Genomic DNA, 25024 nt, shown 5'->3' with positions numbered 1-25024 from the left:
ATGAGTTCTTGAAAAAAAGGGGGCAGTGGGACAAAAAAAGTTTGGGAACCCCTGGTCTTGGTGGTCTCCAAAGGAGTCTGCAAGGTGCAAAGTCCCCGGGGGGGGGGGAGTTCTCTCCTTCAGAAGTCTGTCCCAGAGGGTTTCTTTTATTCAGGGCATTTCGTGTCTTCCAGGCTAAGGACAGCGACGATGACGATGACGTCACTGTCGGAGTGGATCGGGACCGCTTCATGGACGAGTTTTTTGAGCAGGTGAGAACCCCCATTTAGTTGCACAGATTTGTCAAGGAGTCAATTCTTTTGGCCTCTTCCTGCAGATCCCCCCCCCCCCAACTAGTCGCCCCCTTTGCTCCTTCTTTGAACAACTATATGCATTTTTGGCGGGGTGTGTGTGTGTGTGTGCACCTGGCAACTCAGAGCAAAATGACTTCAGTCCTGTGTAGATCAGTGGGGGACAGTTTAGGAGAAGTGGGGAACCTTTTCGGCTTATACCGCTGTGTCCCATATAGATATTTTACAGCATTGAGAACATTCAAAAGTTAAAAACAGACTTCAGTTAGCCACTGCAGAAGGTTGTACTCTTAATTGCCTGCATAGGCCCAGTGGAATAGAAAACTTTTCAGCGGGCAGAAGTTGGCACGGAAGGCACCCGCTGAATCTCTAGTGGCATGGAGTTCCAAAGGAATGGGCCAGTGTTGTGAACAGCCCTGAGATCTACAGTTGAAGGGTGGTACAAAGATTTTAAAAATAAACTAATAATAAATAAATAAATAAATTTATTTTGTATACTCCACCCATCTGGCTGGATTTCCCCAGCCACTCTGGGCAGCTCCCAACAGAATATTATTATTATTATTATTATTATTATTATTATTATTATTAACAATAATAATAAAACATCAAACATTAAAAATTCAAACATTAAAAGGGTTTCATTGCTGTCAAATGAGCCTGACCAATTCCAGGGAACAACGTTCCTGCAGAGGTTCTCGGGAATTGATCTGGGATAGAAGGTTTCAGGTGGTCCCTGAGCTACCCTGGACCAAAGTTGTCGAGGGCTTTCAAAATTAAAACAGGAACTCGGAAGCTGGCCTTGTTGTAAGTCCTTATTTTGGCGATGCCGGGGTTTGATGTTGGAAGACGCCCTTGTCAAATGCCAGGGCGTTCCAGGCTCTCTGCTCACTCTGGCCCTCCTTCCTCCAGGTGGAAGAGATCCGGGGGTTCATTGACAAGATCGCGGAGAATGTGGAAGAGGTGAAGCGGAAGCACAGTGCCATCCTTGCGTCCCCCAACCCCGACGAGAGTGAGTAAGGCTGCCTTGCCTCTTCTATGCAGTGGCTGAAAAAATAAACATATGCTGCCAATACTCGTGGTAAATCGGTATACAATAAGCAGCACAAAAACGGCGCACCCAAATCTACCAAACCATTCCACGTATTGAATTCTATATTGGTAGTCCAGTCAAAAAGAGAGCAATGGAAAAAGTCAAACAAAGAAGCCACAAACAGAAAACTCATTCAAGTTAGTACAGCAGGACAATTTCAGTCTTTAAATGTCTTTAGCCAGGCTCCTGTAGATATTGATGAAAATAGGTCCAGTCAGATGATACGCACAGATGTTAATAGATGAAAGCAAGTCCAATCAGATGGAATATTGAAGATGTGACGCACAAAAATTAGACAGGGTGCCGGTGTTTGTCCCCTGTTTCGCCCCTGGACAATTTTGGGCTTCTTCAGTAAATTCTTTCCCAGGATTTACTGTATATTCATACACACAAATTTACATGTTACATCTCATCTAAACTAGAACATCTAGTCTTCTTCTTCATCAAAATATTCTTTCTCAAAGATTTGGTACATTTGCACACTTTCAACTTCATCTGCTAAGTTCTTTCTTGGCTTAAGCATTTATGCATTTAGCTAATTGAGTAAATGCTTAAGCCAAGAAAGAACTTAGCAGATGAAGTTGAAAGTGTGCAAATGTACCAAATCTCTGATGAAGAAGAAGACTAGACGTTCTAGTTGTGGCTTCTTTGTTTGACTTTTTGCATTGCTCTCTTTTGGATTGGACTACCAATATAGAATTCAATACGTGGAATGGTTTGGTAGATTTGTGTGCGCCGTTTTTGTGCTGCTTATTGTATACTGATGTTCTTTGCAGTGGGCTGAGGTGTGTACGGGGAGGGAGCCTTTGACGGTGGAAGGGGGCAGGTGTCTCCACTCGACAGTGAATATCCTTGTTTCATGAAAACAAGGCCCTTTACTACAGCTAAAGTTGCGACCATAGAATCATAAGAGTTGGAAGGTACCTCCAAGGGTCATTTAGCTCAACCCCCAGCAAAGCACCCAACCTCTGCTTAAACACCTCCAATGAAGGAGAGGCCACCACCTTCTCTTGGCAGGGTGGCACTTTTCCTTTAAACCAGGTGGTGAAGGAGCTCTGTTGGTTAGCTCAGTTGGTTAGAGCATGGTGGTGATAACACCAAGGTTGCAGGTTCGATCCCCGTACAGGACAACTGCCTATTCCTGCATTGCAGGCGGTTGGACTGGAGGATCCCCAGGGTGCCTTCCTACCCTGAAATTCAATGGTTCTATGGTTTCCATTTTGCAGGGGGGTGGTTCCCTCCCTGCAGGAAGCTCTGGTTCCTCAGGTTTCCCACCACCACCGCAAAAAAGACTTCCCCCTCACTTCTTTGCGTAAGGCATTGGCGGTGGGGGGTGTCTCTTGTCGGGTTTTGCTGCCCCGCGTGGATCTGTGACTTGTTTAACCCCGGCCCTCCAAACAATTGAGCATTATCTCCTGTGGCAGGCTGGGGTGCTGCATAAATATCAATTAACTCCCTCGCCTGTGAGCGCATTAGGGGAAAGTGCTCAGCAATTAGCTGTGCCTTAATTTAGCCAGTGGAGGGTGAGCATGGCACTCCTGTGGTTCTAGCAGGGGCCCTGCTAGTGCCACCATGCCAGGCGTTACAGGTGGCGCTGGAAGGGCAGGGCAGGATCAGCTTTCCTGCCCGTCCCAGGATGCCAATCCAGTTGGCCCGGATGCAATTGGAACAGTTGCTTAGCAAAGGCTGGAAGGGATGAGGGAGAGGGGGTGCCATTGAGGGGCACCCCAGGGTCATTTGCCATGTTCATAGGCAGGCATTCGATGCAAGGAGGGGCTCCTCCGGACAACCTGTCTATTGAGCATGCGCAAAAAGTTTGTGGAGGTCAGACTGTCCCTGCTCCGTACTGAGCATTTAAGAACATAATTTGAGCCTGCTGGATCAGGCCAGAAGGAGCCCATCTAACCCAGCATCCTGTTCTCACAGTGGCCAACCAGATACCCCAATGTGAAACCTGCAAGCAGGATCCAATCACAAGATCTCTCTCACCCTCCCCTCCCCTCCCCTCCTGTTTTCCAACAACTGGTGTTCAAGAAGCAACATTGCAGAGGCAGAGTTAGCAGTCCTGGCCGATAGCCATCGACAGCCCTCTCCTCCATGAATTTATCCAAACTTCTTTTGAGCATAGTTGAGCTATGAAAAGTCCTTTTTTAAAAAAACCTGTCCTGAATCTCACAACATTCCGCTTCATTGGGTGTCCAAATGTTCAAGTGTTATGAGAGAGGGAGGGAAAACTTTTCTCTATCCTCCTTGTCCATGCCATGCATAGTTTTATAAACTCCTATCACGTTGACTCTTAGAGGAGTCGCTCCATCCCCTTGATCATGTTGGTTGCCCTTTTCTGAACGTTTTCCAACACCAGATTAGTGATTCCACAGGGGGCCTTCCTCCTGCATCCATTCTGATTTGCTTCCAGGGCATTTATTCATCTTCTCATTAATCCCTTGTTTGTCCCACACCTTCTGGCATGTTTCCCCTGTCACTTTCCTAACTGCAAGAAGTTGAGTGTGGTTGAAGTGGGTTTGTGGTGCTGAGGCGACAAAACGCTTTGGTCCATTTCTGTTTCCTGGGATGCACTTCTGCAAAATACTGCAGGCTCTGTGAACCGGAAGAGCTTTGCATGAGGAGAAAGGACGGCTGGTGTTTGCTTCTTTGAAGACCCCTTAGTAGTTTCCCCATGCCTGCAAACATTTTATTATTTCCACAAGCAGCAGCATACCATATTTAACAACCCCACTGCACCCCTGCAGAAGCACCAAAACTCTTAGGCTAATTACATTTAACTTCAGAGCCATTTCCGTTTTTAAACAAAGGTACCATTGCACAAGTTGCCACGTGTCCTCGGGTGCCTATAACCATTTTCTGTCAATATTGCAAATTACAGTAGCAGAGCACCTGCTTGGTGTGCAGAACGCCTCAGCTTCAACACACCCACCCCCGTAGCATCTCCAGGAAGGGCTGGGAATATCCCCTACTTCAAACTCTGGAGAGCTGCTGCCAGTCCAGATGCTCCAATAATCTGACCTTGTGTGAGGCAGCTTTCTGTGCATGGGGTGGGGATCTATCCTGCTTTCCTGCCTCCGGTGCAGGGTAGCTGACCTCAGCAGCTCCTTCTAGGTATATCCCTCTTCCCGTTCCCTCCCCTCTTGCCTCCTGTATTCCCTGCGTGGGTGAGTGCCGGAGGTTTCTGTGTTGGCTGCTCTCTCTGTCTGACTCACTGCCGCGCTTCTCTTCTCTCCCTGCTTTCTCCTCCTCCTCCTCCTCTGGAGATTGTTGCCATCACCCGCAGAAGCCGTTCTTTCCTGCTTACGCCCTCCATACCCCTATTAAAAGTGGCCCCTGGGTGCTCTGGTGTCCTTCATTCCAAGGAAACAGAGCCCTGGGGAAGCCCTGGAGTTTCTCACCCTGTTACTCCTCAAGCTTTGCTAGGTGGTTTGCCTATAGCCCTTCCTCCCTCTTCTCCCAGGATAATATTCCCTCCACATAATTGCTTTCTCCGTTCACCGCTGGGAGGGTCAGCTCCTTCCATGCGCAGTCAACATCGATCTTGAGAAATTGCAGCCGTCCTGCCCACCCGTTCGAAAGAGAGCTGGCTTCTCCAGGGCCTCGGGGTGTTATTAATGAGCTTTGGGTCCAGGCGAGAGGATGGAAACGGCCAATTTTCCAGGCTGAGTCTCATCATCACCATCTCTGCAAATTGCACCCCTTCAGAGATGTTTTGTGCGTTGGAAAACCCGGAGATGGGAAAAGGCTGCTTAAGGAACGGAAGGGGAATGCATTTGGGGTGTGGAATCTGTTGTCAAGCTGAGTGTGGAGCTTTATTCTGGGGTGGTTGAGGGCACTGAGCCATGCACAATAAAAAGGTGACAATCCTCTTTGTCTCTGCCAACATACAAACACAGGCCTTTTTCCGGGCTGCGCCTTGGCAGCAGGATTGCCCGACGTTTTCCTTTCCTTTATTAGCTGTGACTCTAATTGGACTAGATGAACTCTGGGGTTCTACAATTCTATGATTCCATTGCACTCTCTTCTCCTGTAATTTTAGTTAGCAGCCACCTGATAGGATGCAAAGAGCAAGTCAGTGGATGCTGCTGTCCTCTGCATGGAGGCAGCAGGCGGGGGAATGACGGATCTCCAGGTATTGTTGTATGAAGGCACCCCTCAGCCTTTGCTGTTGGCCATACTAGCCTGGGACTGATGGGAGACGGAGCTCAACAGCAACTGGGGGGGGGGCAAAGGTCCCACACCCCTGCGCTGAGGACTGAATCTCCTCTATCCAGCAGGGAAAGGTAGCAGAGCACCTGCCTCAGCCTGATCAGTATAAGCCAGTTTCCTACATTCCTGTTTAAACCAGCCATTAATTCAGAGCAATGAGGGCTAGAGTCTTGGGTTGCTTTTAGAAGAAAGGCCACAGCTCATTGGTGGAGCATCTTCCTGTCTGTAGGCCCTGCCCTATTCTTTTGCTTCCTGTTGACTGCAATTTTTATGGGTAATTGTAGGAATGTGATATTATTGTTAAGATTGCATCATCGTAATATAAAACACCCAGGGCCGCTGCACTAACAGAAACCAGCACCCTGTCCCCAAATCTCTTTCTGGGGGGTTGTGAGGGGACTCAGAACAGATTTAGGGGCTCTGCATGGGAAGGGAGGGAGTTCTGTCATAGAAGGAAAATCCTCAGACTCGGCGCTAGGCTCTTGAAGTCTTCTGAGAGCTCAACAGAGATTAAAGATAAGGCATTCTCCGCCTGCAATAAGGATTTGCCCTTTAATTATTTTCTTCTCCCTGCAGGGTGGGAGTTAATTACTGGCTTCTGTGCATTCCGCCCCCTCCCCTTTTTCTTGTATAGCAGAATAGCAGAGCTGCCTGTCAGAGTAGACAATACTGGTTGCATGGGCTGACTCAGTGTGGGTGAAAACGCTGCTTGGCAATCCCCGCTGGCATCTCTGGGCAGGGCTGGGAGGGAGCTCTGCCCGGATCCCTGGAGCGCTGCTGCCAACTAATGAATATTATTATTTATTTGTGCGGCCAAAGCCCTCGTGAGAAGCAAAATAGAGATAAGAGAATATAATACATTGTGCATTTAAAATAATTGTGCAATCCAGGCATTCTGTCAGATAAGAGTTTGTTCCCCTGAAGAATTTAACTTGGCTTCCCACAAACTTTTCTCCTGGAAAATTGCTGCTCTAAAGGCAAAACAGGCCACTTTTTTTCAGTAAGTGTCCCATAATAAAAAGTTAATCAGATGCTTACACTGACTTGCGGCAGTGGGTCATACTGAGCCAGGTTGAACCAATGCATACGGTGCAAGGCAGCTGCTTGTGTTGCACAGTCCTAAGTAGCATCAGGCACATAAACGTATTCTTATGCAAGGGTTATTTTCTCTCTTTGTGAAGCTCTGGGAAAGTGAGAGAATGGGGTTTATTTATTTTTTACCAAGGATTCTCAGGATCCCTGTCAAACTGCAACCCCCAGATAGTTTAAGGGCACCGTTGACAGTTAAACTAATTTAAATCTGCTGCAGTGTGAAGCAGGAATGAACAAATCTTACTATTATTATTATGATTATTATTATTTATTAGAGTTTATATACCGCCATATACCCGGGGGGTCTCAGGGCGGTTCATAGAATAAAATCAAGATATAAAACAACAAAATATATAATGAAAATAAAAGCAACCCAATAGGCCCCCCCTAAAAACAACCCCACATTTTAAAAGGACATAGGATGTAAATCGGATCAACCAAAGGCCTGGTTAAAAAGGAACGTTTTTGCCTGGCACCGAAAGGTGTATAATGAAGGTGCCAGGTGAACTTCCCTGGGGAGAGCATTCCACAGGGAGGAGCCACTGCAGAGAAGGCCCCGTTCTCGTGTTGCCACCCTCCGAACCTCTCGAGGAAGGGGCACACAAAGGAGGCTTTTCTCTGTTTCCCCTACTTCGGTTGGGATTCCACATCATAAGAATTGCAGAGTTGGAAGGGACCCCGAGGGTCATCTAGTCCAACCCCCTGCAATGCAGGAATCCTGCCCACAGCCATCCCTGAGTGGGCTCGAACCACCAACCTTCCAGTTAGCAGCCAGATGCACTGACCCACTGTGCCACAGAAGGGCTCAGATCGCATTAAAAAAGAGAAGGGTTCTCGTGAAAATTCAGCGCCATTTTCATGCGAATTGGTCCAGCGTCCTGTTCTCGCAATGGCCGCCCAGATGCCCATCATGGGGAACCCCCAGACAGGACCCAAGCTTCTGTCGTGTTCAGAAGCATCGCTGCTTCAAACTGTGCAGGCAGGACATAGCCATCATGACTAGCAGCCATCGATAGCCTTCATCCTCCATGAATTTGTCCGGCCCTCTTTTTAAAGGTCGGTGGTCACGACTGCCTCCAGTGGGAGTGAGTTCCACAGTCTGCGCTGCGCGAGGAAGTTCTTTCTTTCACCTGCCCTGAAACCTGCAACAATGATTCCTCTCCGTTGGATTTCCCTGAGTTCTATCTATCATGTCGCTTCTTAAATGCTGCAACCTTCCTTCATAGGGCAGTCATCCCCTCGACCATTTTGCTTGCCCTTCCCTGAACCTTTGCCAAACTCTCCCAAGTTGGTAAAATGCTCAAAGGCTGGCGACGGGGGTTCTTTGTTGGACGTTTTGCAGTGTGTAAGCATGCTAATTGGAAAGGACATGGGCTGGAAGCTCCGCTGCAGTCCCCCTCGACCTCACAGAGGGCTGAGCGTAACCTCGGCGTTTGCTCCAAGGCAATGCTGATCCTGCTGAGGACGTCTGAGGCCCTGCACAGATGCTCTGAGCTGAGCGGAGAGTCTCGGCGCAAGGCTGCCAGTGCAATGTGCAGAGACCTTGCCGTGCCCCCGTCGCCTCCTCTGTGCCACCCAGACTTGGCTGCTGCTCTGCCAGCGTTGCTTGGTTACGTTGGCGATGTTCAGAGTTCCAGGTGACGGCAATTATCTCCTCTCCGGGCCGAGGGGGGGGGGCGTTGCGGAGGGGGCAGAGAGGGAGCATGCTTGCACCTGGCACCTCCAGCGCCAGGCAGCTTGGGGAAGCTGCAGGAAAAGGGCAAGCAGTGCAATCCAGGGGGGCTGGAGCGCGCCACCCCTGCGAGGGTGGGCTGCAGCTTTTGATGGGCAAGATGAGGGGAATAATAGAGGTTTATGCAATGAGGTCTGGTTTGGAGAAGAAGAAGGAAGAAGAAGAAGAAGAAGAGTTTGGATTTGATATCCCGCTTTTCACTACCCGAAGGAGTCTCAAAGCGGCTAACATTCTCCTTTCCCTTCCTCCCCCACAACAAACACTCTGTGAGGTGAGTGGGGCTGAGAGACTTCAGAGAAGTGTGACTAGCCCAAGGTCACCCAGCAGCTGCATGTGGAGGAGTGGAGACACGAACTCGGTTCCCCAGATTACGAGTCTACTGCTCCTAACCACTATACCACACTGGCTAGGAGTTGGAGGGAAGGTCTTCTCCACCTCCCCCATTCTTTCTTTAAGCATTTGTTATTTCTTTATTGCATTACTGTTCCACCATTGTTTCCTCCGAGTAGCTCAAGGTGGCATACCTGGTTCACCCCCCTCCTCATTTAATCCCCACTACAGCCCTATGAGGTAGGCTAGGCTGAGGGGCCCAAGGTCCCAACCCACTGAGCTTCATGGCAAGTGGGGATTTGAACCCTGGACTCCCAGGTCCAAGTCCGACACTCGAACCACTATACTGCACTGGCTCTCTACATTTAAATTTGTTATGAGCTCTCCCCATATATATGCATTTTGGGTACGTCTTGTTTGGCTGGAGAACTCTGTGCAAGGAGGGTGGATTTCAAAGGAGAGCCTCATTGGGCAGGTTTGGCGTAGACTTCGGGAAGTGCAAACAAGGCATGTTTGTGTTAAAATGTGGACCACAAATTGAACATGCATCCGATCCCAAAGGGAACTTGGCAGAAAAGATCCCTAGGGTGGCAGGATTTGGCCAGCACAAGGCTGGAGGATAAATTTAAGCAGGGATGCCCGGCCCAACTCTCATCGCAGTTCAGATGTTAAGACTTTTAGGAGACATCCGAAAGCAGCCCTGTTTAGGGAAGCTTTTAATGTTTAATAGATTATTGTATTTTAACATTCTGTTGGAAGCCGCCCAGAGTGGCTGTAAGAACAAGATGCTGGAGTAGGTGAGGCCATTGGCCTGATCCAGCAGGCTCAGATGACGTTCTTACCTTCTCCTGCCTCTTCTGCCTTCCAGAAACCAAGGAGGAACTGGAGGAGCTCATGTCTGACATCAAGAAGACAGCCAACAAAGTGCGCTCCAAGCTAAAGAGTGAGTATCTGTTCGCACGGCGGCAGAATGAGGATGCCATGCACAGGGGCTGGTTTGGCTTCCAACCCCCACCTCTCTTGACTTGAGGCACAGCAGAGAGAGGCAGGTGGCATGGCCAGCCTTAGGTGGGCATGGCAGGAGATAGAACCGCAGGGCTCTGGTGGCAAGCTTAGTGCAGGGGGTCACGTTTTGAGGCTTAAGGTTTATTTTCCTGGGAAACTCGGCTTTTTGGGGGGGGGGTGTTTCAAGTTTCTGGTCCTCATGTTCAGAGGTGTTGTGGGAAATGGCTACCCAGATCTCTGCCTGAGCATAACTTTGGGGGGTAAAAGAGGGCGTCTGTGCCCTACAGAGCAAGTTGTCATTCTGCAATTCAGAATGGAGGAAAATGGAAAGAATGGAGGGGCAGTGGGAAATGATCTGCAAGTCAGGGATGTCCTGGGAACCTCTGCCTTGTTCCCCCCCCCCAAGATTTTTAGTCCTCATTCATGGCTTCCAAGATCTTTTTGGCTGTGCCTGGAGATCTCAGAACCAGGGCAGCTCCTCTCCTCTCTTGCCTTGGAGACAACAAAGGGAAATGCAGATTTGCATCCTTTATTTGGGTGGCAGGGTTCACCTTTCATGGCCCAGGTTTTTGCTTTTCCTTCTAAATTAAATGAGGCGCAAATGCTGGCCTACAGGTGTGCTGACTTTCATGGGGCAGTTTTAGGGATGCTTCTAGATGGTCTTTTGCCTTCTGGGGAGCTATTTTTAACCTAGTCTGAAATGGGCATCAGGCAGGCAAGGAGAGAGAGAGAGAGAGAGAGAGAGAGAGGAGTCCCATCTGTTTCTCAACCCCCCCCCCCTGCCCCCTTTCTCTTCCTTCTCTGAATGTCTGATCTGCTTTTCTCTCCCCCTTAGGTATTGAGCAGAGCATCGAGCAGGAGGAGGGGCTCAACAGATCATCAGCAGATTTGAGAATAAGGAAGACCCAGGTGGGTGGCCCTGTTACCCACTAACTGCTTGGTCTGTGAGTTTCTTTTAAGCCCCTGTTAAAGCCTTGTGATCCAGTGGGCGCCACTTTCTTGTGGCAGTGAGTCCCATATGTTAACATCCATTGCTGTGAACTTCCAAGCTGAGGTTCGGGGCAACTGGAAGTCTTGTCCATAGTCATAGAATCATAGAATTGTAGTGTCGGAAGGTACCACCAAGGGTCATCTAGCCCAAACCCCTGCAATGCGGAAACCACAGCGACAGAATTCCTGGCAGATGGCCATCCAACCTCTGTTAAAAGAGCTCCAAGGAAAGAGAGTCAACAGCACTCTGAGATAGCCCTTCCTTTCTCCTCTGGCTGATTGGTTCCATTCGAGTGACCCAAAGTCTGGCGTCGTTGTGGTTTGTGACAAATAATATTTATATTTTGAAATATAAAATGATGGAGCTGTATTTGATTTCTACCCAAAGTTAGTCGCCATTAATTTCAGTGTGTCTGCTCTTGAGTAGAACTTGGCTGACTTACACCCCTTGGATGCTTATATTTTGATCTTCGCAGTTAATAATAATAATAAAAATAAAAATAAATAAATAAATAAATAATCAGTTTTGTTACATTCTTTCTGTTTTATGGTTTATATGACTAGACACCTCCTGAAGATTTTGTCTGCAAGCCTGGCCTTTAATGCTTTAAAAATCAAATTCTCTCTCTCCACTTCCTCCACACCACGCATAAATTATTTTTAAGAAACAGTAAAACTTCTGTCACGTCCTTTCATTGAAAAACACCAAATCTTGGCACTGGATGTTTTCCTACCACTGGCAGGGGCTGATGAATGTGGCCCCCCAAAGCCTCTCCATCTAGCCCTTGGGACACTCGGTGGCCCAGCTCCACCCTCTCCTCATGTGCCTGAGCCAGACTGGGGTGTACCCTCTAATTGGAAATGCTGCTACTTGCTTCTGAGGACAGAGGATGGGGTGTTTTTTTTTGCAGCTGCAACATACAAAGGGGAAAAAATAGCATATTTTGCTCCACCCACTTTTGCCTTGGCCCCACCCACTGCTGGTTTGGGCCTGGTTGGAATTGGTCCCTTGTGCTGTAAGTTGGGTGTGGTCTGTTCAAATTTCTCCTCAGTGCTGCCTCTCAGCCTCACAGGGTTGTAGTGAGAATTAAATGAGGAGTCTTTTTGAGCCCACAGCTCTCAAAAGCAACTAAATTATTTCTTCTGCACCCCTGTGGGGCTAAGGAGCCCAGTTATGTCACCCCTTGCCTGCAGAGCTGGCAACCTCTCACCCTTTTTCAGCCTCCTCTTCCCTTTTCCTTGGGATCCCTCTGGGCGGCTGCTGCTGTGGTCCTTGGTCTCTGAGCTGCCCCCCTTCCCCCCCCCTAGAGGGGTACCTCTCAGGCAGCCCTGTTTAGGGAAGTTTATAATGACTGATGTTTTAATGTATTTTTAATCTTCTGTTGGAAGCCGCTCAGAGTCGCTGGGGAAACCCAGCCAGATGGTTGGGGTATAAATAATAATAATAATAATAATAACAACAATAATAATAATAATATATTGTTTGTTTGTTTTATTATCTCCAAGAGGCAACCTTTGCCTGCAGAGCTTAAAGCCAGGGCTGCTGCAATAAACAGCTGTGCAAACCTTTGGGAGGCAGAGACTTGAGAGGGCAACAGAGGAGGGAGGGAAAGAAAGAAAGAGGGGCAAAGGTCAGTGTTGCCCTCGGCACCCCTGGCCATCATTCAAGGCACCCCAGGGTGCCATGGCACACTGGTTGAAAACGACTGGCCATCCTTGACCCTCCTGGAGAAAGAAAAGGTGGGGCTATAAATTCAATAAATAAATAAATGCGATGCAACATACAAGAACGTGTGATATTTTAGGGGAATCGCTTGCAGGAATGTGCCCGTTAGGAAAAACGGCACCTGAAAAGTGCTGACAAATTCTGTTAAAAAGATGCAAAACGAGAGCTGAACTCGGGGTTGAAAAATGAGCAACCGAGGGATTCATCCATCTCTGGTCCAGTTTCAAAGCGGAGGGCTGGATTAAGGCTGAGTGGGCGAAGCAGCTGGTTTGGGAGGTGGCTCCTGGTGAGACGCCCCCCCCCCTTCCCAGGGGGTTGGGGAGGAAGAGCCTGACTTTCCCCCTCTTCCCAGCCTTTGTGGATGCTGAAGGGCACCAACAGCTCGTCTTCACAACAAACAAAGCCAGATCCAAGTCATCGCCCCCCCCCCACCTCCCCATCACACGATGATGAGCAGCCAAGGCTGATCTCCAAAGAAACGGCAGCGCTCTCTCTCTCTCTGACTCCCCGAAATGGAGCAGATGGGCGATGCGCCGGGGAGAGCAAGTGTGAAAACGTTTTGCTGTGCAGCCGCCTGTTCCTTCATCAGAGGCAAGGAACTGCAGTGCATAGCCGGGGCGGAAAGCAGGAAGCAGCGGGTGGGTGGGATGCTCTTCCGTGCTTCAGCCTTTTATTTCTCTTTTGAATTACGCAAGGGTATCGGGAGCAGAACAAGGTGGGGCCGTCTAGAGGAGCGAGGCTCAACCTGGTGCCCTCCAGGTGTTGTGGTCGGGGGGCTGTAGCTCCCATCAGCCCCCCAACTGGTATGGCCAAGGGGTCAGTGCTGGTGCCAAGGCTCTTGACTCCTAAGGGCAATTTTCGAGGGTCCACGCACCCCACAAAGGGACCTCCTGGACCTGCTCTTCCTCTGCCCCATTGCAAACGCCATGAATTGCAGGATATGTTTTGTGTGAAGTAGGTTTTCTTAAGTGGTCTAGTGGTCAGAGTGCGGGACTAGGACCTTGGGAGATCAGGGGTCGAATCCCCACTCGGCCAAGAAATTCGCTGGGGGACCTTGGGCCAGCCATGCGCTCTCAGTCTAACCTGCCTCATGGGTTTGCCGTGAGGATAAAACGGGGCAGAGAACTAGGTATGTACGCCACCTTGAGCTCCTTGGAGGAAAGGTGGGGTATAAATGCAATAAAATAAACAGAAGTAAATCAATTTTCACAGAATCCTCTTGGTGCCGGTGTTTGAAATTCCCTAGGCACATTTTGCGTCTGGTGTGGGTCCAATTGTGACCACGTGGAGATCTCTGGATGCCTGGTTGTCGGTGCTGCAGCAGAGAGACTAACATGCTTACTATTCTGGAAAATGATGGCAGCCATGTTTTCTCACCCCCCCTCCCCCGCAGCATTCCACCTTGTCCCGGAAGTTTGTGGAAGTGATGTCAGAGTACAACGCCACCCAGTCTGACTACCGGGAGCGCTGCAAGGGCAGGATCCAAAGGCAGCTAGAAATAAGTGAGTTGCTTCCATGCACCCCCTTCTTTTGAGAATTGCTACCTGTCGTTCACTCTCTCCTTACAGGGAATCCACTACTACCAAATGTTTCATTCCCGTATTTTCTGTGCTGTTCTCCTGGCTATTCAGGAGAACATGTCTTTGTCTTTAGTGACACACACACAGGCATTATCTTACTCACTGTGTATGGGAAATGTTCTATTTTTCAGGGCTACCGTGCCTTTTATTGGAAGCTTCCTGGCCAGCATGGTGACAATATTGGTTAGTTCCTGTTTCTGGAAGTGAGGCTCAAATTACTGATTTCTTCTCATTGTTTCTCTGAATGCTTAGCAGAAAAAGTAGTATTTCACTATAAAAGAAAGATAATGAAACAACAACTTCATTTTTTAAAATTTAATTCTATAGATAGATAGATAGATAGATAGATAGATAGATACCACTTGATTGTTTAAAAAAACCTCAGTGGTTTACAAAAAGATAAACCAATAAAATGGAGAAAAAATAATATCCATAACTACTACTACTACTACTACTACTACTACTACTACTACTATTATTATTCATTATTTATACCCTATCTGGCTGGGCGGCTCCCAACAGAATATTAAAACACAATAAAACACCAAACATTCAAAACTTCCCTAAACAGGGCTGCCTTTCGATGTCTTCTAAAAGTCAGGTACGGGTAGTTGTTTATTTCCTTGACATCTGATCGGAGGGCGTTCCACAGGGTGGGTGCCACCACCGAGAAGGCCCTCGGAGCTGGACCTCAGTGTCTGGGCTGAACGATGGGGGGTGAAGACGCTGCTTCAGGTATACTGGGCCGAGGCTGTTTAAAACATACAAAAGTTAAAATATTAAAACAGATTAAAATTACCTCTAAATAATTAGATGCCAGGAATTTTAGAGCCCCCAGCCACGGAACCATAGCTGACCAATCAAAGGGAAGTGTATCTCAATTTCAGTAAGGTTCTTGACAAAGTCCCCCATGATATTCTTGTGTAAGCTGGTAAAATGTGGGCTGGGGTGTGTGTGTGTGTGTGTGTGTGTGTGTAACTGTTAGGTGGATTCGTATTGCAGAGGGTTGTACTAGATGACACTTGTGGTCCCTTCCAGCTCTATGATCTCCTGGCCATGCTTGCTGTGACTGATGGGAGTTGTGGTCCTCCGTTTTCCACAGGCACCTGGTTGGCCACTGTTGGGCATTCCATTCCTCCCGAGCTGCAGATGTGCGGGATTGTTACATGCCTGTGTTTACATTCCAGCACTGATTGTTGGAGTCTTGTGAGCGGAAAGTGAGATGCGCTGTTTCCGTTCTGTATAGCTGTTGCTTTTGCAGTAACAAGACAGAGAGAGAGGGGGGGGCATGTTTTCTTTGTTATGTTACGTTTGATTTTGTGCGCATTAAATTAGGCTTAGATGTTAGTTACACCTCAGGGCTCAGTCTGTTTGGACTCTGCTAGTCGTGTGCTTGTGTCCTTGGATATGGGTCAGATCAGTGTGACGGGAGACCGGAGTGATGAATCCCGGGCAACGCTGCGTTGTGGGGGAGGCACCGGCCTCGGCGTTATCACCCAACATTTGGGAACAGGATGCTGGACTAGATGGGCCATTGGTAGTTCAACTCCATATTGGTAGTTTACGCTCCTGCTGTAAGGAGAAAGCATTGCAGGAGGATTTTGGCTGACTGGGACTGAATGGCATTAAACATTTTAGGAAGATCTTGGCTATAAGAAAAGGGCAGTTTTAGGTAACACTGTGCTGTTTCTGGCACACCTTTTCAAATTCTGCTTCTAATTAATTGGAAGGAACAAACACCACCTCAGCAACACTCAAAAGTTCAGCCATTTGAACCACCCTTACCCCAGACACACCTTCCTGTGTGGAAACTTTCTTAGCAAAAAGAAGATCTGCACAGGAGTGTCCGGCCTAATGAGCACAGCAACTCATTTCTGGTAGATCTTGCACCCTGTGAAGCAGTTGCTGAAACTGAAGGTCCCCACAGATGCCTAAGTCCCCTCCTCTCCAGGCAATCTGAGACTGCGCCTGCATGAAGCCAACTTCTCCTCTACCCTCTTCATGCCTCTTCTGGTTCTGGGAGAGAAGAGGGAAGGGGAGCTGGTCACACAGGAGGGGGAGACACCTGTGACTCTTCATTGCCTGACTCCTTTCTGCCACAGACTCTCCCTGCTCACTAAGCCCTGTCACCTCTTCAGCTTCCGACACCTCCTCTTCCTAGTCTTCTCCCTCTGCCCACTCATTGTTGTCCCACCGACAGCCCCCTGGCTCTGAGCCTTCTTATTTTGGGGGCTCCCCAGCTGGTTCCTTCCACCATTCCTCTGCGTCCAACAGGTCTGCGACACTTGCTTTCTTTCCTGTGGGTCATGCCTTACCTGCTTGGCTTCTCAGGGCATGCTGCAGCCAGCCCCTCCGCCTGGCCTTTGGGCTTTGTGGCCAGCAACACATCCCTGGTGGCAGATGAGTTGTGCAGTGCCTTGAGGCGATCTGTGCGTTTGTGGCTTTTTTCAGGCTGCCAGTGTGAAGGGGGTGGGCATGTGAGGAGCTGGCGGGAACAGGTAAGGGGGTGTAGGTGAGATCGGGAGAGATGAGAATAGAAGGACTGAGTGGGAGAAGTTAGGAATCGGAGGAGAGCCGGTTGCCAGGAGGGAGGGAAGGCTGGCAGCCAGCTAGAGGAGATGGAGCCTTAGCTGGAGATGAGCTGATGGGGGGGGGTCTAGGGCAGAGCATGGGGAGGGGGCAGTCTGCAATCTTCACTTTTACTTGCTGAGGCTAGAAGGAAGGTTGTGAAGATGAGCAAAAGAGCCTTTTGAAGGCAGATCCTTTAGGAACTGAGCAGAAACATTGACTAAACCTCAAGGATCGCCTCTCCCCATATAAACCAACCTGGACTATGTGACTCTCATAACCGCAAGAGGCCCAAAGGGTGGCAACATGAGAACGGGCCTTTTCTGCAGTGGCTCCCCATTTGTGGAATGCTCTCTCCCCAGGGAGGTTCGTCTGGCGCCTTCATTATACATCGTTAGGTGCCAGGCGAAAACGTTCCTCTTCAATAAGGCCTTTGGCTGATTCATATGCTTTTAAATGTGGGACCAGGGTTGGGCGGTATTTTGTTGTTGTTTTTTTGTTCTAACGATTTATTTGTGACTTTATCTTGTATTTTTATATCATGAACCACCCTGAGATCTTCTGATGAAGGGCAGTATATAGACTAAATAAATAAAATATTAAGGAAGAGAAGCATGGCCTGTCCTCAAACCCCGTGGTGTCATGGTAAATTCAGGCGAGAAGGTTCCCTTCACGACAGTCACAGCCATGCCCCTCCTAAGATTATAGAGCCTTCTAAGGTAACAGAAATAATGATAAGTAATGGGACTGCATTGCAACAAGCAGTGTGGATTGCCATATGTGGCTTTTCAGCTAGCTTCTGTTTTCTGCGCGCATCCCTGGGCGAATGGAGTGCTCCAATACCTTCTTTTGGAGTGATTTTAAGTTGTGTTAAGTTCCATAACTCGCACCCCATTCTCTTGAAACTGAAACACCCTTTGTGTTTTCAGAGTTCCTAAATGCTTAGCTTTGGAGCATATGGAACAACTCCTCCAGTGTGGTGTAGCGGTTAAGAGCGGTAGACTCGTAATCTGGTGAACCGGGTTCCCGTCTCCGCTCCTCAGAGCTGTCGACCTTCCTTTTTTTTTTGCATCGAGAAACGGCCATAGCTGTCAACTTTCCCTTTTGTTGCAATGAGAAACGGCGCTGGAATAAGGGAATTTCCCACAAAAAAGGGAAAGTTGACAGCTATGCCGCTCCTCCACATGCAGCTGCTGGGTGACCTTGGGCTAGTCACACTTCTTTGAAGTCTCTCAGCCCCACTCACCTCACAGAGTGGAGGGAAAGGAGAATGTTAGTCACTTTGAGACTCCTTCAGGTAGTGATAAAGCGGGATATCAAATCCAAACTCATCTCTTCTTCCTTGGTGCTCTTCTATGCGCCTTCTCCTGAGGGACCCTGGGAGCCCCTCCTATGGGGCTGCCTCCCCTTCTTTCGCTCCTGTCGGCACAAAGGCTGAGAAGACTTATTCTCAGTGCCTAGAAAGCTTCCCTTTCGTGCTGATTGGGCAGCTCCAGGATGCCAGAGTCTGGGACCCTGCAGAATAAATGGTAATGGGTCTTTTTGCACACACACACACATAAACACACACACACACACACACACACACACACACACACACACCATGACTCCAGACCACTGCTCAAACCACAGCATGTTGGAAAGAAAGGGATTCATTGACTTCTCTGTGTCCTTTTTTGCAGCTGGCAGAACCACCACCAGTGAGGAGCTGGAGGATATGTTGGAGAGTGGGAACCCTGCCATTTTCTCCTCTGGGGTATGTGTGTCATCGTCCGCCCCCCCCGGCTTTGTGATCTTGCTGCTCTTAAGTCTCAGATTTGGGGTACCAATGAAGGCTTTCTTTGTTCAGAGGGGGGGGTTGCTTTAGAAGTGCCGCCTCTTTGACCTGGCAGAGGGCAGATCTACACTCATTGTTTTTAACGCTAAAGAAAAAGTTAAGGAATGGTACCGAGAACCATACAGCTGTACGACCTTTAACGTTAATAATACGCTGTTAAAATGTGACACCAGAGGGCATTGAAGAGCAACTAGCTATCACAAACCAGGTGGTAGACTTTGTGGAAAGGAAGCGAAAGGAATCCAAATGGTTGTTTTTTTTCTGTCTTGATGTTTTACAATGATATTATCGTTCTAATAACATTTAAAAGGTGAGTGTAGATCCAGCTAGTCTGTGGGCAACTATTTTGCCACGGTGAGAAGAGCACCAAAGGTATTTGCTGAGACCTCGACCCGAATTGCCATCCGGTGCAACAGAGGCTGCTCTCTACCACTAGAGTTGCAGCCTTGCAAAACAAAACCACAAACGTTTCTCAGGCAGAAGCTGCCAGCCCAGCTGCTTAGGCAAAACCTTGTTAGTTTTTTCTCTCTCCTGCTTTTCACACGGCACTCAAGGCACCGTGCATATGGGCCGTCCAGGCAGGCCCAGGTCTCCTGCCCAGGCATGGACTGTTCCCCAATCTACTTCGTGTCAATAAAATTACTACACCTTCAAACCATGCTGACAGGTCGTGCTAACCATCTGTGGCATGGAAAAAAGAAAACAATAAAGCCTGCTTAATCACCTAGAGTCATTTCTCAACTTGCCCCCACACCAAGTGAGTGTCAGTCCCTGACCCGTGTAAATTTTATTCAGCAGCACACACACACCCCTGGACTTATTCCTGGGACATCTGCAGACGTAACACAAGTGCACTTCCAAATGTCACTTCCAAACCCTAAGTGCCTAGAACCATAGAAACACAGAATGGTAGAGTTGGAAGGGAACCTGAGGACCATGTAGTCCAGTGTTTCCCAAACTTGGGCCTCCTACTGTTTTTGGACTACAGCTCCCATCATCTCTAGCTAGCAAAACCAGTGGTCAGGGATGATGGAAATTGTAGTACAAAAACAGCTGCAGACCCAAGTTTGGGAAGCCCTGATTTAGACCAACCCGCCCCGCCCCCTTGCAATGCAGAAATATGCATCTGTCCCATACAGGGATCGAACCTGCAACCTTGGTGCCATCAGCACCATACCCTAACCTACTGAGCTATCCGTTCTGCCTAGGAACACCATTTCATTTCCTTTTTCATGGAAGCTGCGATTCTCAGGGAAGCGACTCAGGCCTTGCAGGATCATGAGACTCTCTCCATCCGAGTCATGCAAGATGGGGCGAGGCGGGGTGGTGGTGGAGAGAAAGGGCCCCTCAGAGATCTGGATTCCAACGGCTGCTCACGCCCTGCCTTGGTTCGTCCCCAGATCATCATGGACTCCAACATCACGAAGCAGGCGCTGAACGAGATCGAGACTCGGCACAGTGAGATCATCAAGCTCGAGAACAGCATCCGGGAGTTGCACGATATGTTCATGGACATGGCAATGCTAGTGGAGAGCCAGGTAAGGGCTGATCTAGGGGGTGGGAAGGAAGGGGTGGGAAACTGCAGAGTGGACCCCTGGGACTGGCAGGTCGAGGAACCAATGTCTGACTGTGTCACCTTCAGGAGCCACCTGCCAGTCATGGGCGGGACCAGAGGCCAAAGTGGGCGGAGCAGATTCCAGTTGCTGTGGAAACCCCAGGAGGGGAGAGTGATGCTCTTGTGCTCGGATCCTGCTTGCTGGTTCTCCACAGGCCACACTGAGAACAGGATGCTGGACTGGATGGGCTATTGGCCTGATCCAGAAGGCTCTTCTGATGTGAAGCAAATCACCCTGGCCTTGGGCACCTGGGATCTGTGTGTTTCAGGACTTCCCACCCTATCCTTGTAATGTGTTTTAACTGTTTTTAACTCTGAATTTTACATTGTTTCAACCCACCCGGGGACCTGCTGGTGAAGGGGGGGGGGGGAAAGACCCCTGTGCCTGAAACCCTGGAGAGCTGCTGTCTGTCAGTGTAGATCAGGGTTTCCCAAACTTATTTTTTTAAAAAACAATTTTTAATTGGTTTGTAAACAAATACGAATACAAGAACCATTAAACATTTATTCAGCAGTACAGTGGTTCCTTGGTTCTCAAACTTAATCTGTTCTAGGAGTCCGTTCCAAACCAAAGCGTTCCAAAACCAAGTCACACTTTCCCATAGAAAGTAATGCAGAATGGATTAATCTGTTCCAGACTTTTAAAAACAAGCCCTAAAACAGCAATTTAACATGAATTTTACTATCTAACAAGACCATTGATCCATAAAATGAAAGCAATAAGCATTGTATTGCAGTCACACAATCAATCCAGTAGCTGAACTGGGTTCGCACACAGTCGCAAAAACAAAACAAAAAGAGCCACAAAAACGCAAAATAAATAGCAAAAACAGATACACCTCAGCGTAACACTCAAGACAGAAGTGTGGCACTCAAATTGGAAGTGTAACACTCAAAATGGAGCACGTTCGGCTTCTGTAAAAAGTTCACAAACCGGAACACTTACTTCCGGGTTTGCAGTGTTTGGGTTCCAAGTTGTTTGAATACCAAGGCGTTTGAGAACCAAGGCACCACTGTACATCTAATGGTATTTGTCTTATCCATTGTCTCTAGGAAATTTTTAGGCTGCAAGCAGCTGCCCCCCCCCACTCTCCCTCCCCCTATCTCCCCTAGAAATCTTTGGCAAAACACATGGCATAGGGTTGCAAATTTCATCCGCTCCCACCTCCCGGCTGCAAAATGCAGCCAGTGAATTGGAGCAGATCCGGTTGGGTGGGGGCTCATGGGACCCCCAGTTGTTTACAAGTGGGCCAATTACTTTGGGTATGTTGAAATGGGTTTGTGTGATCTTTTACATATGTTTGTGGGAGAGGGAGTTATTTTTTGTTGTTCTCGTTTTTACTATTTACCTGTGTTTTTTACCTTGTGTTTTTATCCTGTGAACCACCCTGAGATCTTGTGATGAAGATTATACATCTAATGAATAAAAATAAAATAAAATCTGAGTTAGTGGGTAGGATATGCATTTGGGGGATTAATTTAGAATGATCTTTTGTAGATATCATAGGATCATAAAGCTGGAAGGAGCCCAAAGAGTCGTATAGTCCAACCCCCTGTAATAAATGAATTCTGATTGGAGGGGGGGCGGGAATTGAATAAATTGGAGGGGGATTTGTTGCAGAATTAATCAGGGATAAATAGATTTTTGTGGGGATCTGGCTACGGTGCAAATCAGTTGAGGGCTTTATTGAGTGGGTTGGAAGGGGAGTTGCTTGCTTTCCCTTCTGTGATATTTAAATATAGTTCCAGTTACAGGTAGGTAGCCGTGTTGGTCTGCCATAGTCAAAACAAAATAAATTAAAAAATTCCTTCCAGTAGCACCTTAGAGACCAACTAAGTTTGTTCTTGGTATGAGCTTTCGTGTGCATGCACACTTCTTCAGAAAGTGTGCACACGAAAGCTCATACCAAGAACAAACTTAGTCGGTCTCTAAGGTGCTACTGGAAGGAATTTTTTTATTTTTTATTTTGTTTTATTTAAATATAGATAAGTACCTGTATATGCAAATCAAGGTCCGTGGGCCCCATACCCCAGATCAATATCAGGCAGCTTGCAATGCAGTACCTTGGAAGAGGTTTCCCCTTTGAGGAGAGAACAAACAGGGTTTTACTGCAACTTTAGTTCTACTCAAGAGCAGACCCGCTGAATGGCATGACTAACGTAGGCCTGTTGATTTCAGTGGGTCTGCTCTGAGCAGTTCTGAGCTGATGACAGCCCTCCATTCCTGGAGCTCAGTGCCTGCCCCTCCTGACCCCTCTTTCTATCCCCCCCCATGCTGCCGTGCACACCTGGAGAAGGGCACCCAGGCATTGGCAGGTAATGTCCCCTCCCCCCAGCTCCCTCCGCTGAGGCTGCTGCATGCCTGTGCTGTCCCTGCATGCCTGGTGTTGTGCGTCCCCTATGAAGCCAGTGGGAAGTGAAGACTAGAACAGGTGGACATTCATAATGAAACCAGATCTTGGAAGACTCAGGACTCAGGATAAAAGGAAGGACTTCTTCACACAGCTAAAATGTGGAACTCCCTCCCGCAGGAGGCAGTGACGGCCACCAACCTAGATGGCTTTAAAAGAGGATTAGACAAATTCGTGGAGGAGGAGAAGAGGGCTATGGATGACTATGAGCCGTGGAGCCAGTGATGCTTCTGAATACCAGTTGCTGGAAACCACAGGAGGGGAGAGGGCTCCTGTGCTCGGGTCCTGCTTGTGGGTTTCCCATTGGGGCATCTGGGTGGCCCCTGTGAGAGCAGGATGCTGGACTCGATGGGCCCCTTTGACCTGATCCACCAGAGCTCTTTTTCAGTTATTTCCTGCTCTGAGTAGGGCTAGGTGTGGGATACAGCCCTCTGAAACCAGAGCCCTGCTTGACGTCTCTCAATTTATGTGCGTGCAGTGAAAGGCTCACTATGCTTCTAGTCCCTGCTGCGGACCAATTTGCTCTGCCCCCCCCCCCATGGGGAAACAGGATCAGGGGGCTAGGGGAAGGGGGGTTCAGTCTCCTTCCTCAGCGGTGTCTTGGAGCAGCTTGGTACAGGCAGTGTCTACCTTGGGAGGGCACCCATTTCTGGTTTTGCCAGCCAAGGTGGGTTAAGATGACTAAGACCTGGGAATGGGTTGTGCCGCATCTGTGTTCCTTCCTGCATGCATTTGTGGTCCTTATCGTTGCTGCCTTCCTGGTGCGCTGCTGGAACATGTGTGGTCTTTGTATCACTGACTTTGTGGGGCCTTTCCCTCCTGTCTCTTTGAATGTTTTCTGTGCAAAACCAGACTCCCTGTTGCCCGTGATTTATTCTTTTTATTCATTGCATTTGCATCCTACCTTTTTTTTCTCCATGGAGCTCAAGGTGGCAAGACATGGTTCTGCCCATTTAATCCCCACAACAACCCTGCGAGGTAGGCTAGGCTGAGAGGCAGTAACTGGCCCGAGGTCACCCAGTCATCTTCATGGCCGAGCAGGGAGGATTTGAGCCCTGATCTCCAAGGTCCTAGTCCAACACTCTAACCACTATATTGCACTGGCTCTCAATTTAATCCGTTTCCTTTTCCTTCTCTCCTTCCGACTCCCTACTGGCAGGTCTGGGACTGAACGCCTTGGAATGGGAAGTGGGAGAATCTGCCCTCTTGCAAACCCCCAATGAAGATGTTTGTGAGTAGGCAGGAGGGAAAGGGGAGCAGCCGGAGGTCCCTGCCAGTGGCTTTGTTAAAACAACAGCAACCTATGTGCGTCCTCCGCTGCGTAGGGCGAGATGATTGACCGCATTGAATACAACGTGGAGCACTCGGTGGACTACGTGGAGAGGGCCGTCTCGGACACCAAGAAAGCAGTCAAGTACCAGAGCAAAGCCAGGCGGGTAAGTTTTTGCCTTGCAGATAAAGGAGCATTGGAAGGAGCAAAGGCCACCAATAGGGTTGGGCGATATCAGCTTTTCCACATTGCCGTGTATCACCAGCCAAACATCGCAGTCCGGCTCCATAGATTGTATTTAACTCCAAGTAGGTTGGCTAAGATGGGACGCGGGTGGCGCTGTGGGTTAAACCACAGAGCCCTAGGGCTTGCTGATCAGAAGGTCGGCGGTTCGAATCCCCGCGACGGGGTGAGCTCCTGTTGCTGGGTCCCAGCTCCTGCCCACCTAGCAGTTCGAAAGCACATTAAAGTGCAAGTAGATAAATAGGTACCACACCAGGTGCTGCTCTGGTTCACCAGAAGCGGCTTAGTCATGCAGGCCACATGACCCGGAAGCTGTACGCCGGCTCCCTCAGCCAGTAACGCGAGATAAGCGCCGCAACCCCAGTCGGAAACGACTGGACCTAATGGTCAGGGGTCCCGTTACCTTTAGGTTGGCTAAGATTTATAAAACAGAATCAGATACGTGTTGGAAGTGTAAAGAAGCAGAGGGAATGTTTTTCCACACGTGGTGGACATGTAAAAAGGTAAAAGTGTATTGGGAAATGATTTATAATGAATTGGAAAAAAAAATGTTGAAAACTACTCCCCCCCGCCCAAAAAAAAACCAGAATCCTTTTTGTTGGGGATAACCCAGACTTGAAATTTCTAGGTGTCAGGAAAGGTTGTTTATATATGCAACAACTGCGGCCCTTGTTTTGTTAACCCCAAAGTGGAAAGTGAGCAACGTCCCAACTAAAGAGGATTGGCAACTTAAATTGACAGATTATGCAGAACTTATAGATTTAACATATAGAATGGGTCAGCAAATTTACCCGGCCTCGGGCCGGTTCCTCCAGCGCTGATTGTGTGGCGGGCGGGGGAGCATGCGCCCATGCGTGCATGCACACGCTATTTCCGGCGCACTTCCGGGTCAGCGGAGCACCGGAAATAGCTTGTGCGCGTGCACACAGGCCTCCGCAGACCCGGAAGTGCGCTGGAAATGACACTTGCACATGCGCACAAGCTATTTCCGATGCTGCGCCACCCGGAAGTGGGCAGCCACACCAGT

At 48.7% G+C, this 25024-nt stretch overlaps 1 protein-coding gene across 2 annotated transcripts in view; it reads left to right on the top strand.

The window, feature by feature from the left end:
• The window catches only part of STX1A (syntaxin 1A), a 38214-nt gene that overhangs the window by 12491 nt on the left and 699 nt on the right, over nt 1–25024 (top strand). Inside the window, exons 2-9 of one of the 2 annotated variants that reach the window (XM_033171668.1) lie at nt 174–251; nt 1203–1302; nt 9621–9695; nt 10593–10666; nt 13867–13975; nt 18304–18377; nt 19859–19996; nt 23810–23920. In XM_033171668.1, coding sequence (XP_033027559.1) covers nt 174–251; nt 1203–1302; nt 9621–9695; nt 10593–10666; nt 13867–13975; nt 18304–18377; nt 19859–19996; nt 23810–23920 — 759 coding nt within the window. Of the gene's footprint in view, nt 1–173; nt 252–1202; nt 1303–9620; nt 9696–10592; nt 10667–13866; nt 13976–18303; nt 18378–19858; nt 19997–23643; nt 23921–25024 lie in introns of those variants that run through there. The other variant, XM_033171669.1, reaches the window with a different exon arrangement.

This window comes from Lacerta agilis, chromosome 15 (genome assembly GCF_009819535.1).
Source record: "Lacerta agilis isolate rLacAgi1 chromosome 15, rLacAgi1.pri, whole genome shotgun sequence".
Taxonomy (NCBI): domain Eukaryota; kingdom Metazoa; phylum Chordata; class Lepidosauria; order Squamata; family Lacertidae; genus Lacerta; species Lacerta agilis.
Note: the sequence above shows the minus strand (reverse complement) of the source record. Positions and strands in the feature narration are given on the sequence as shown.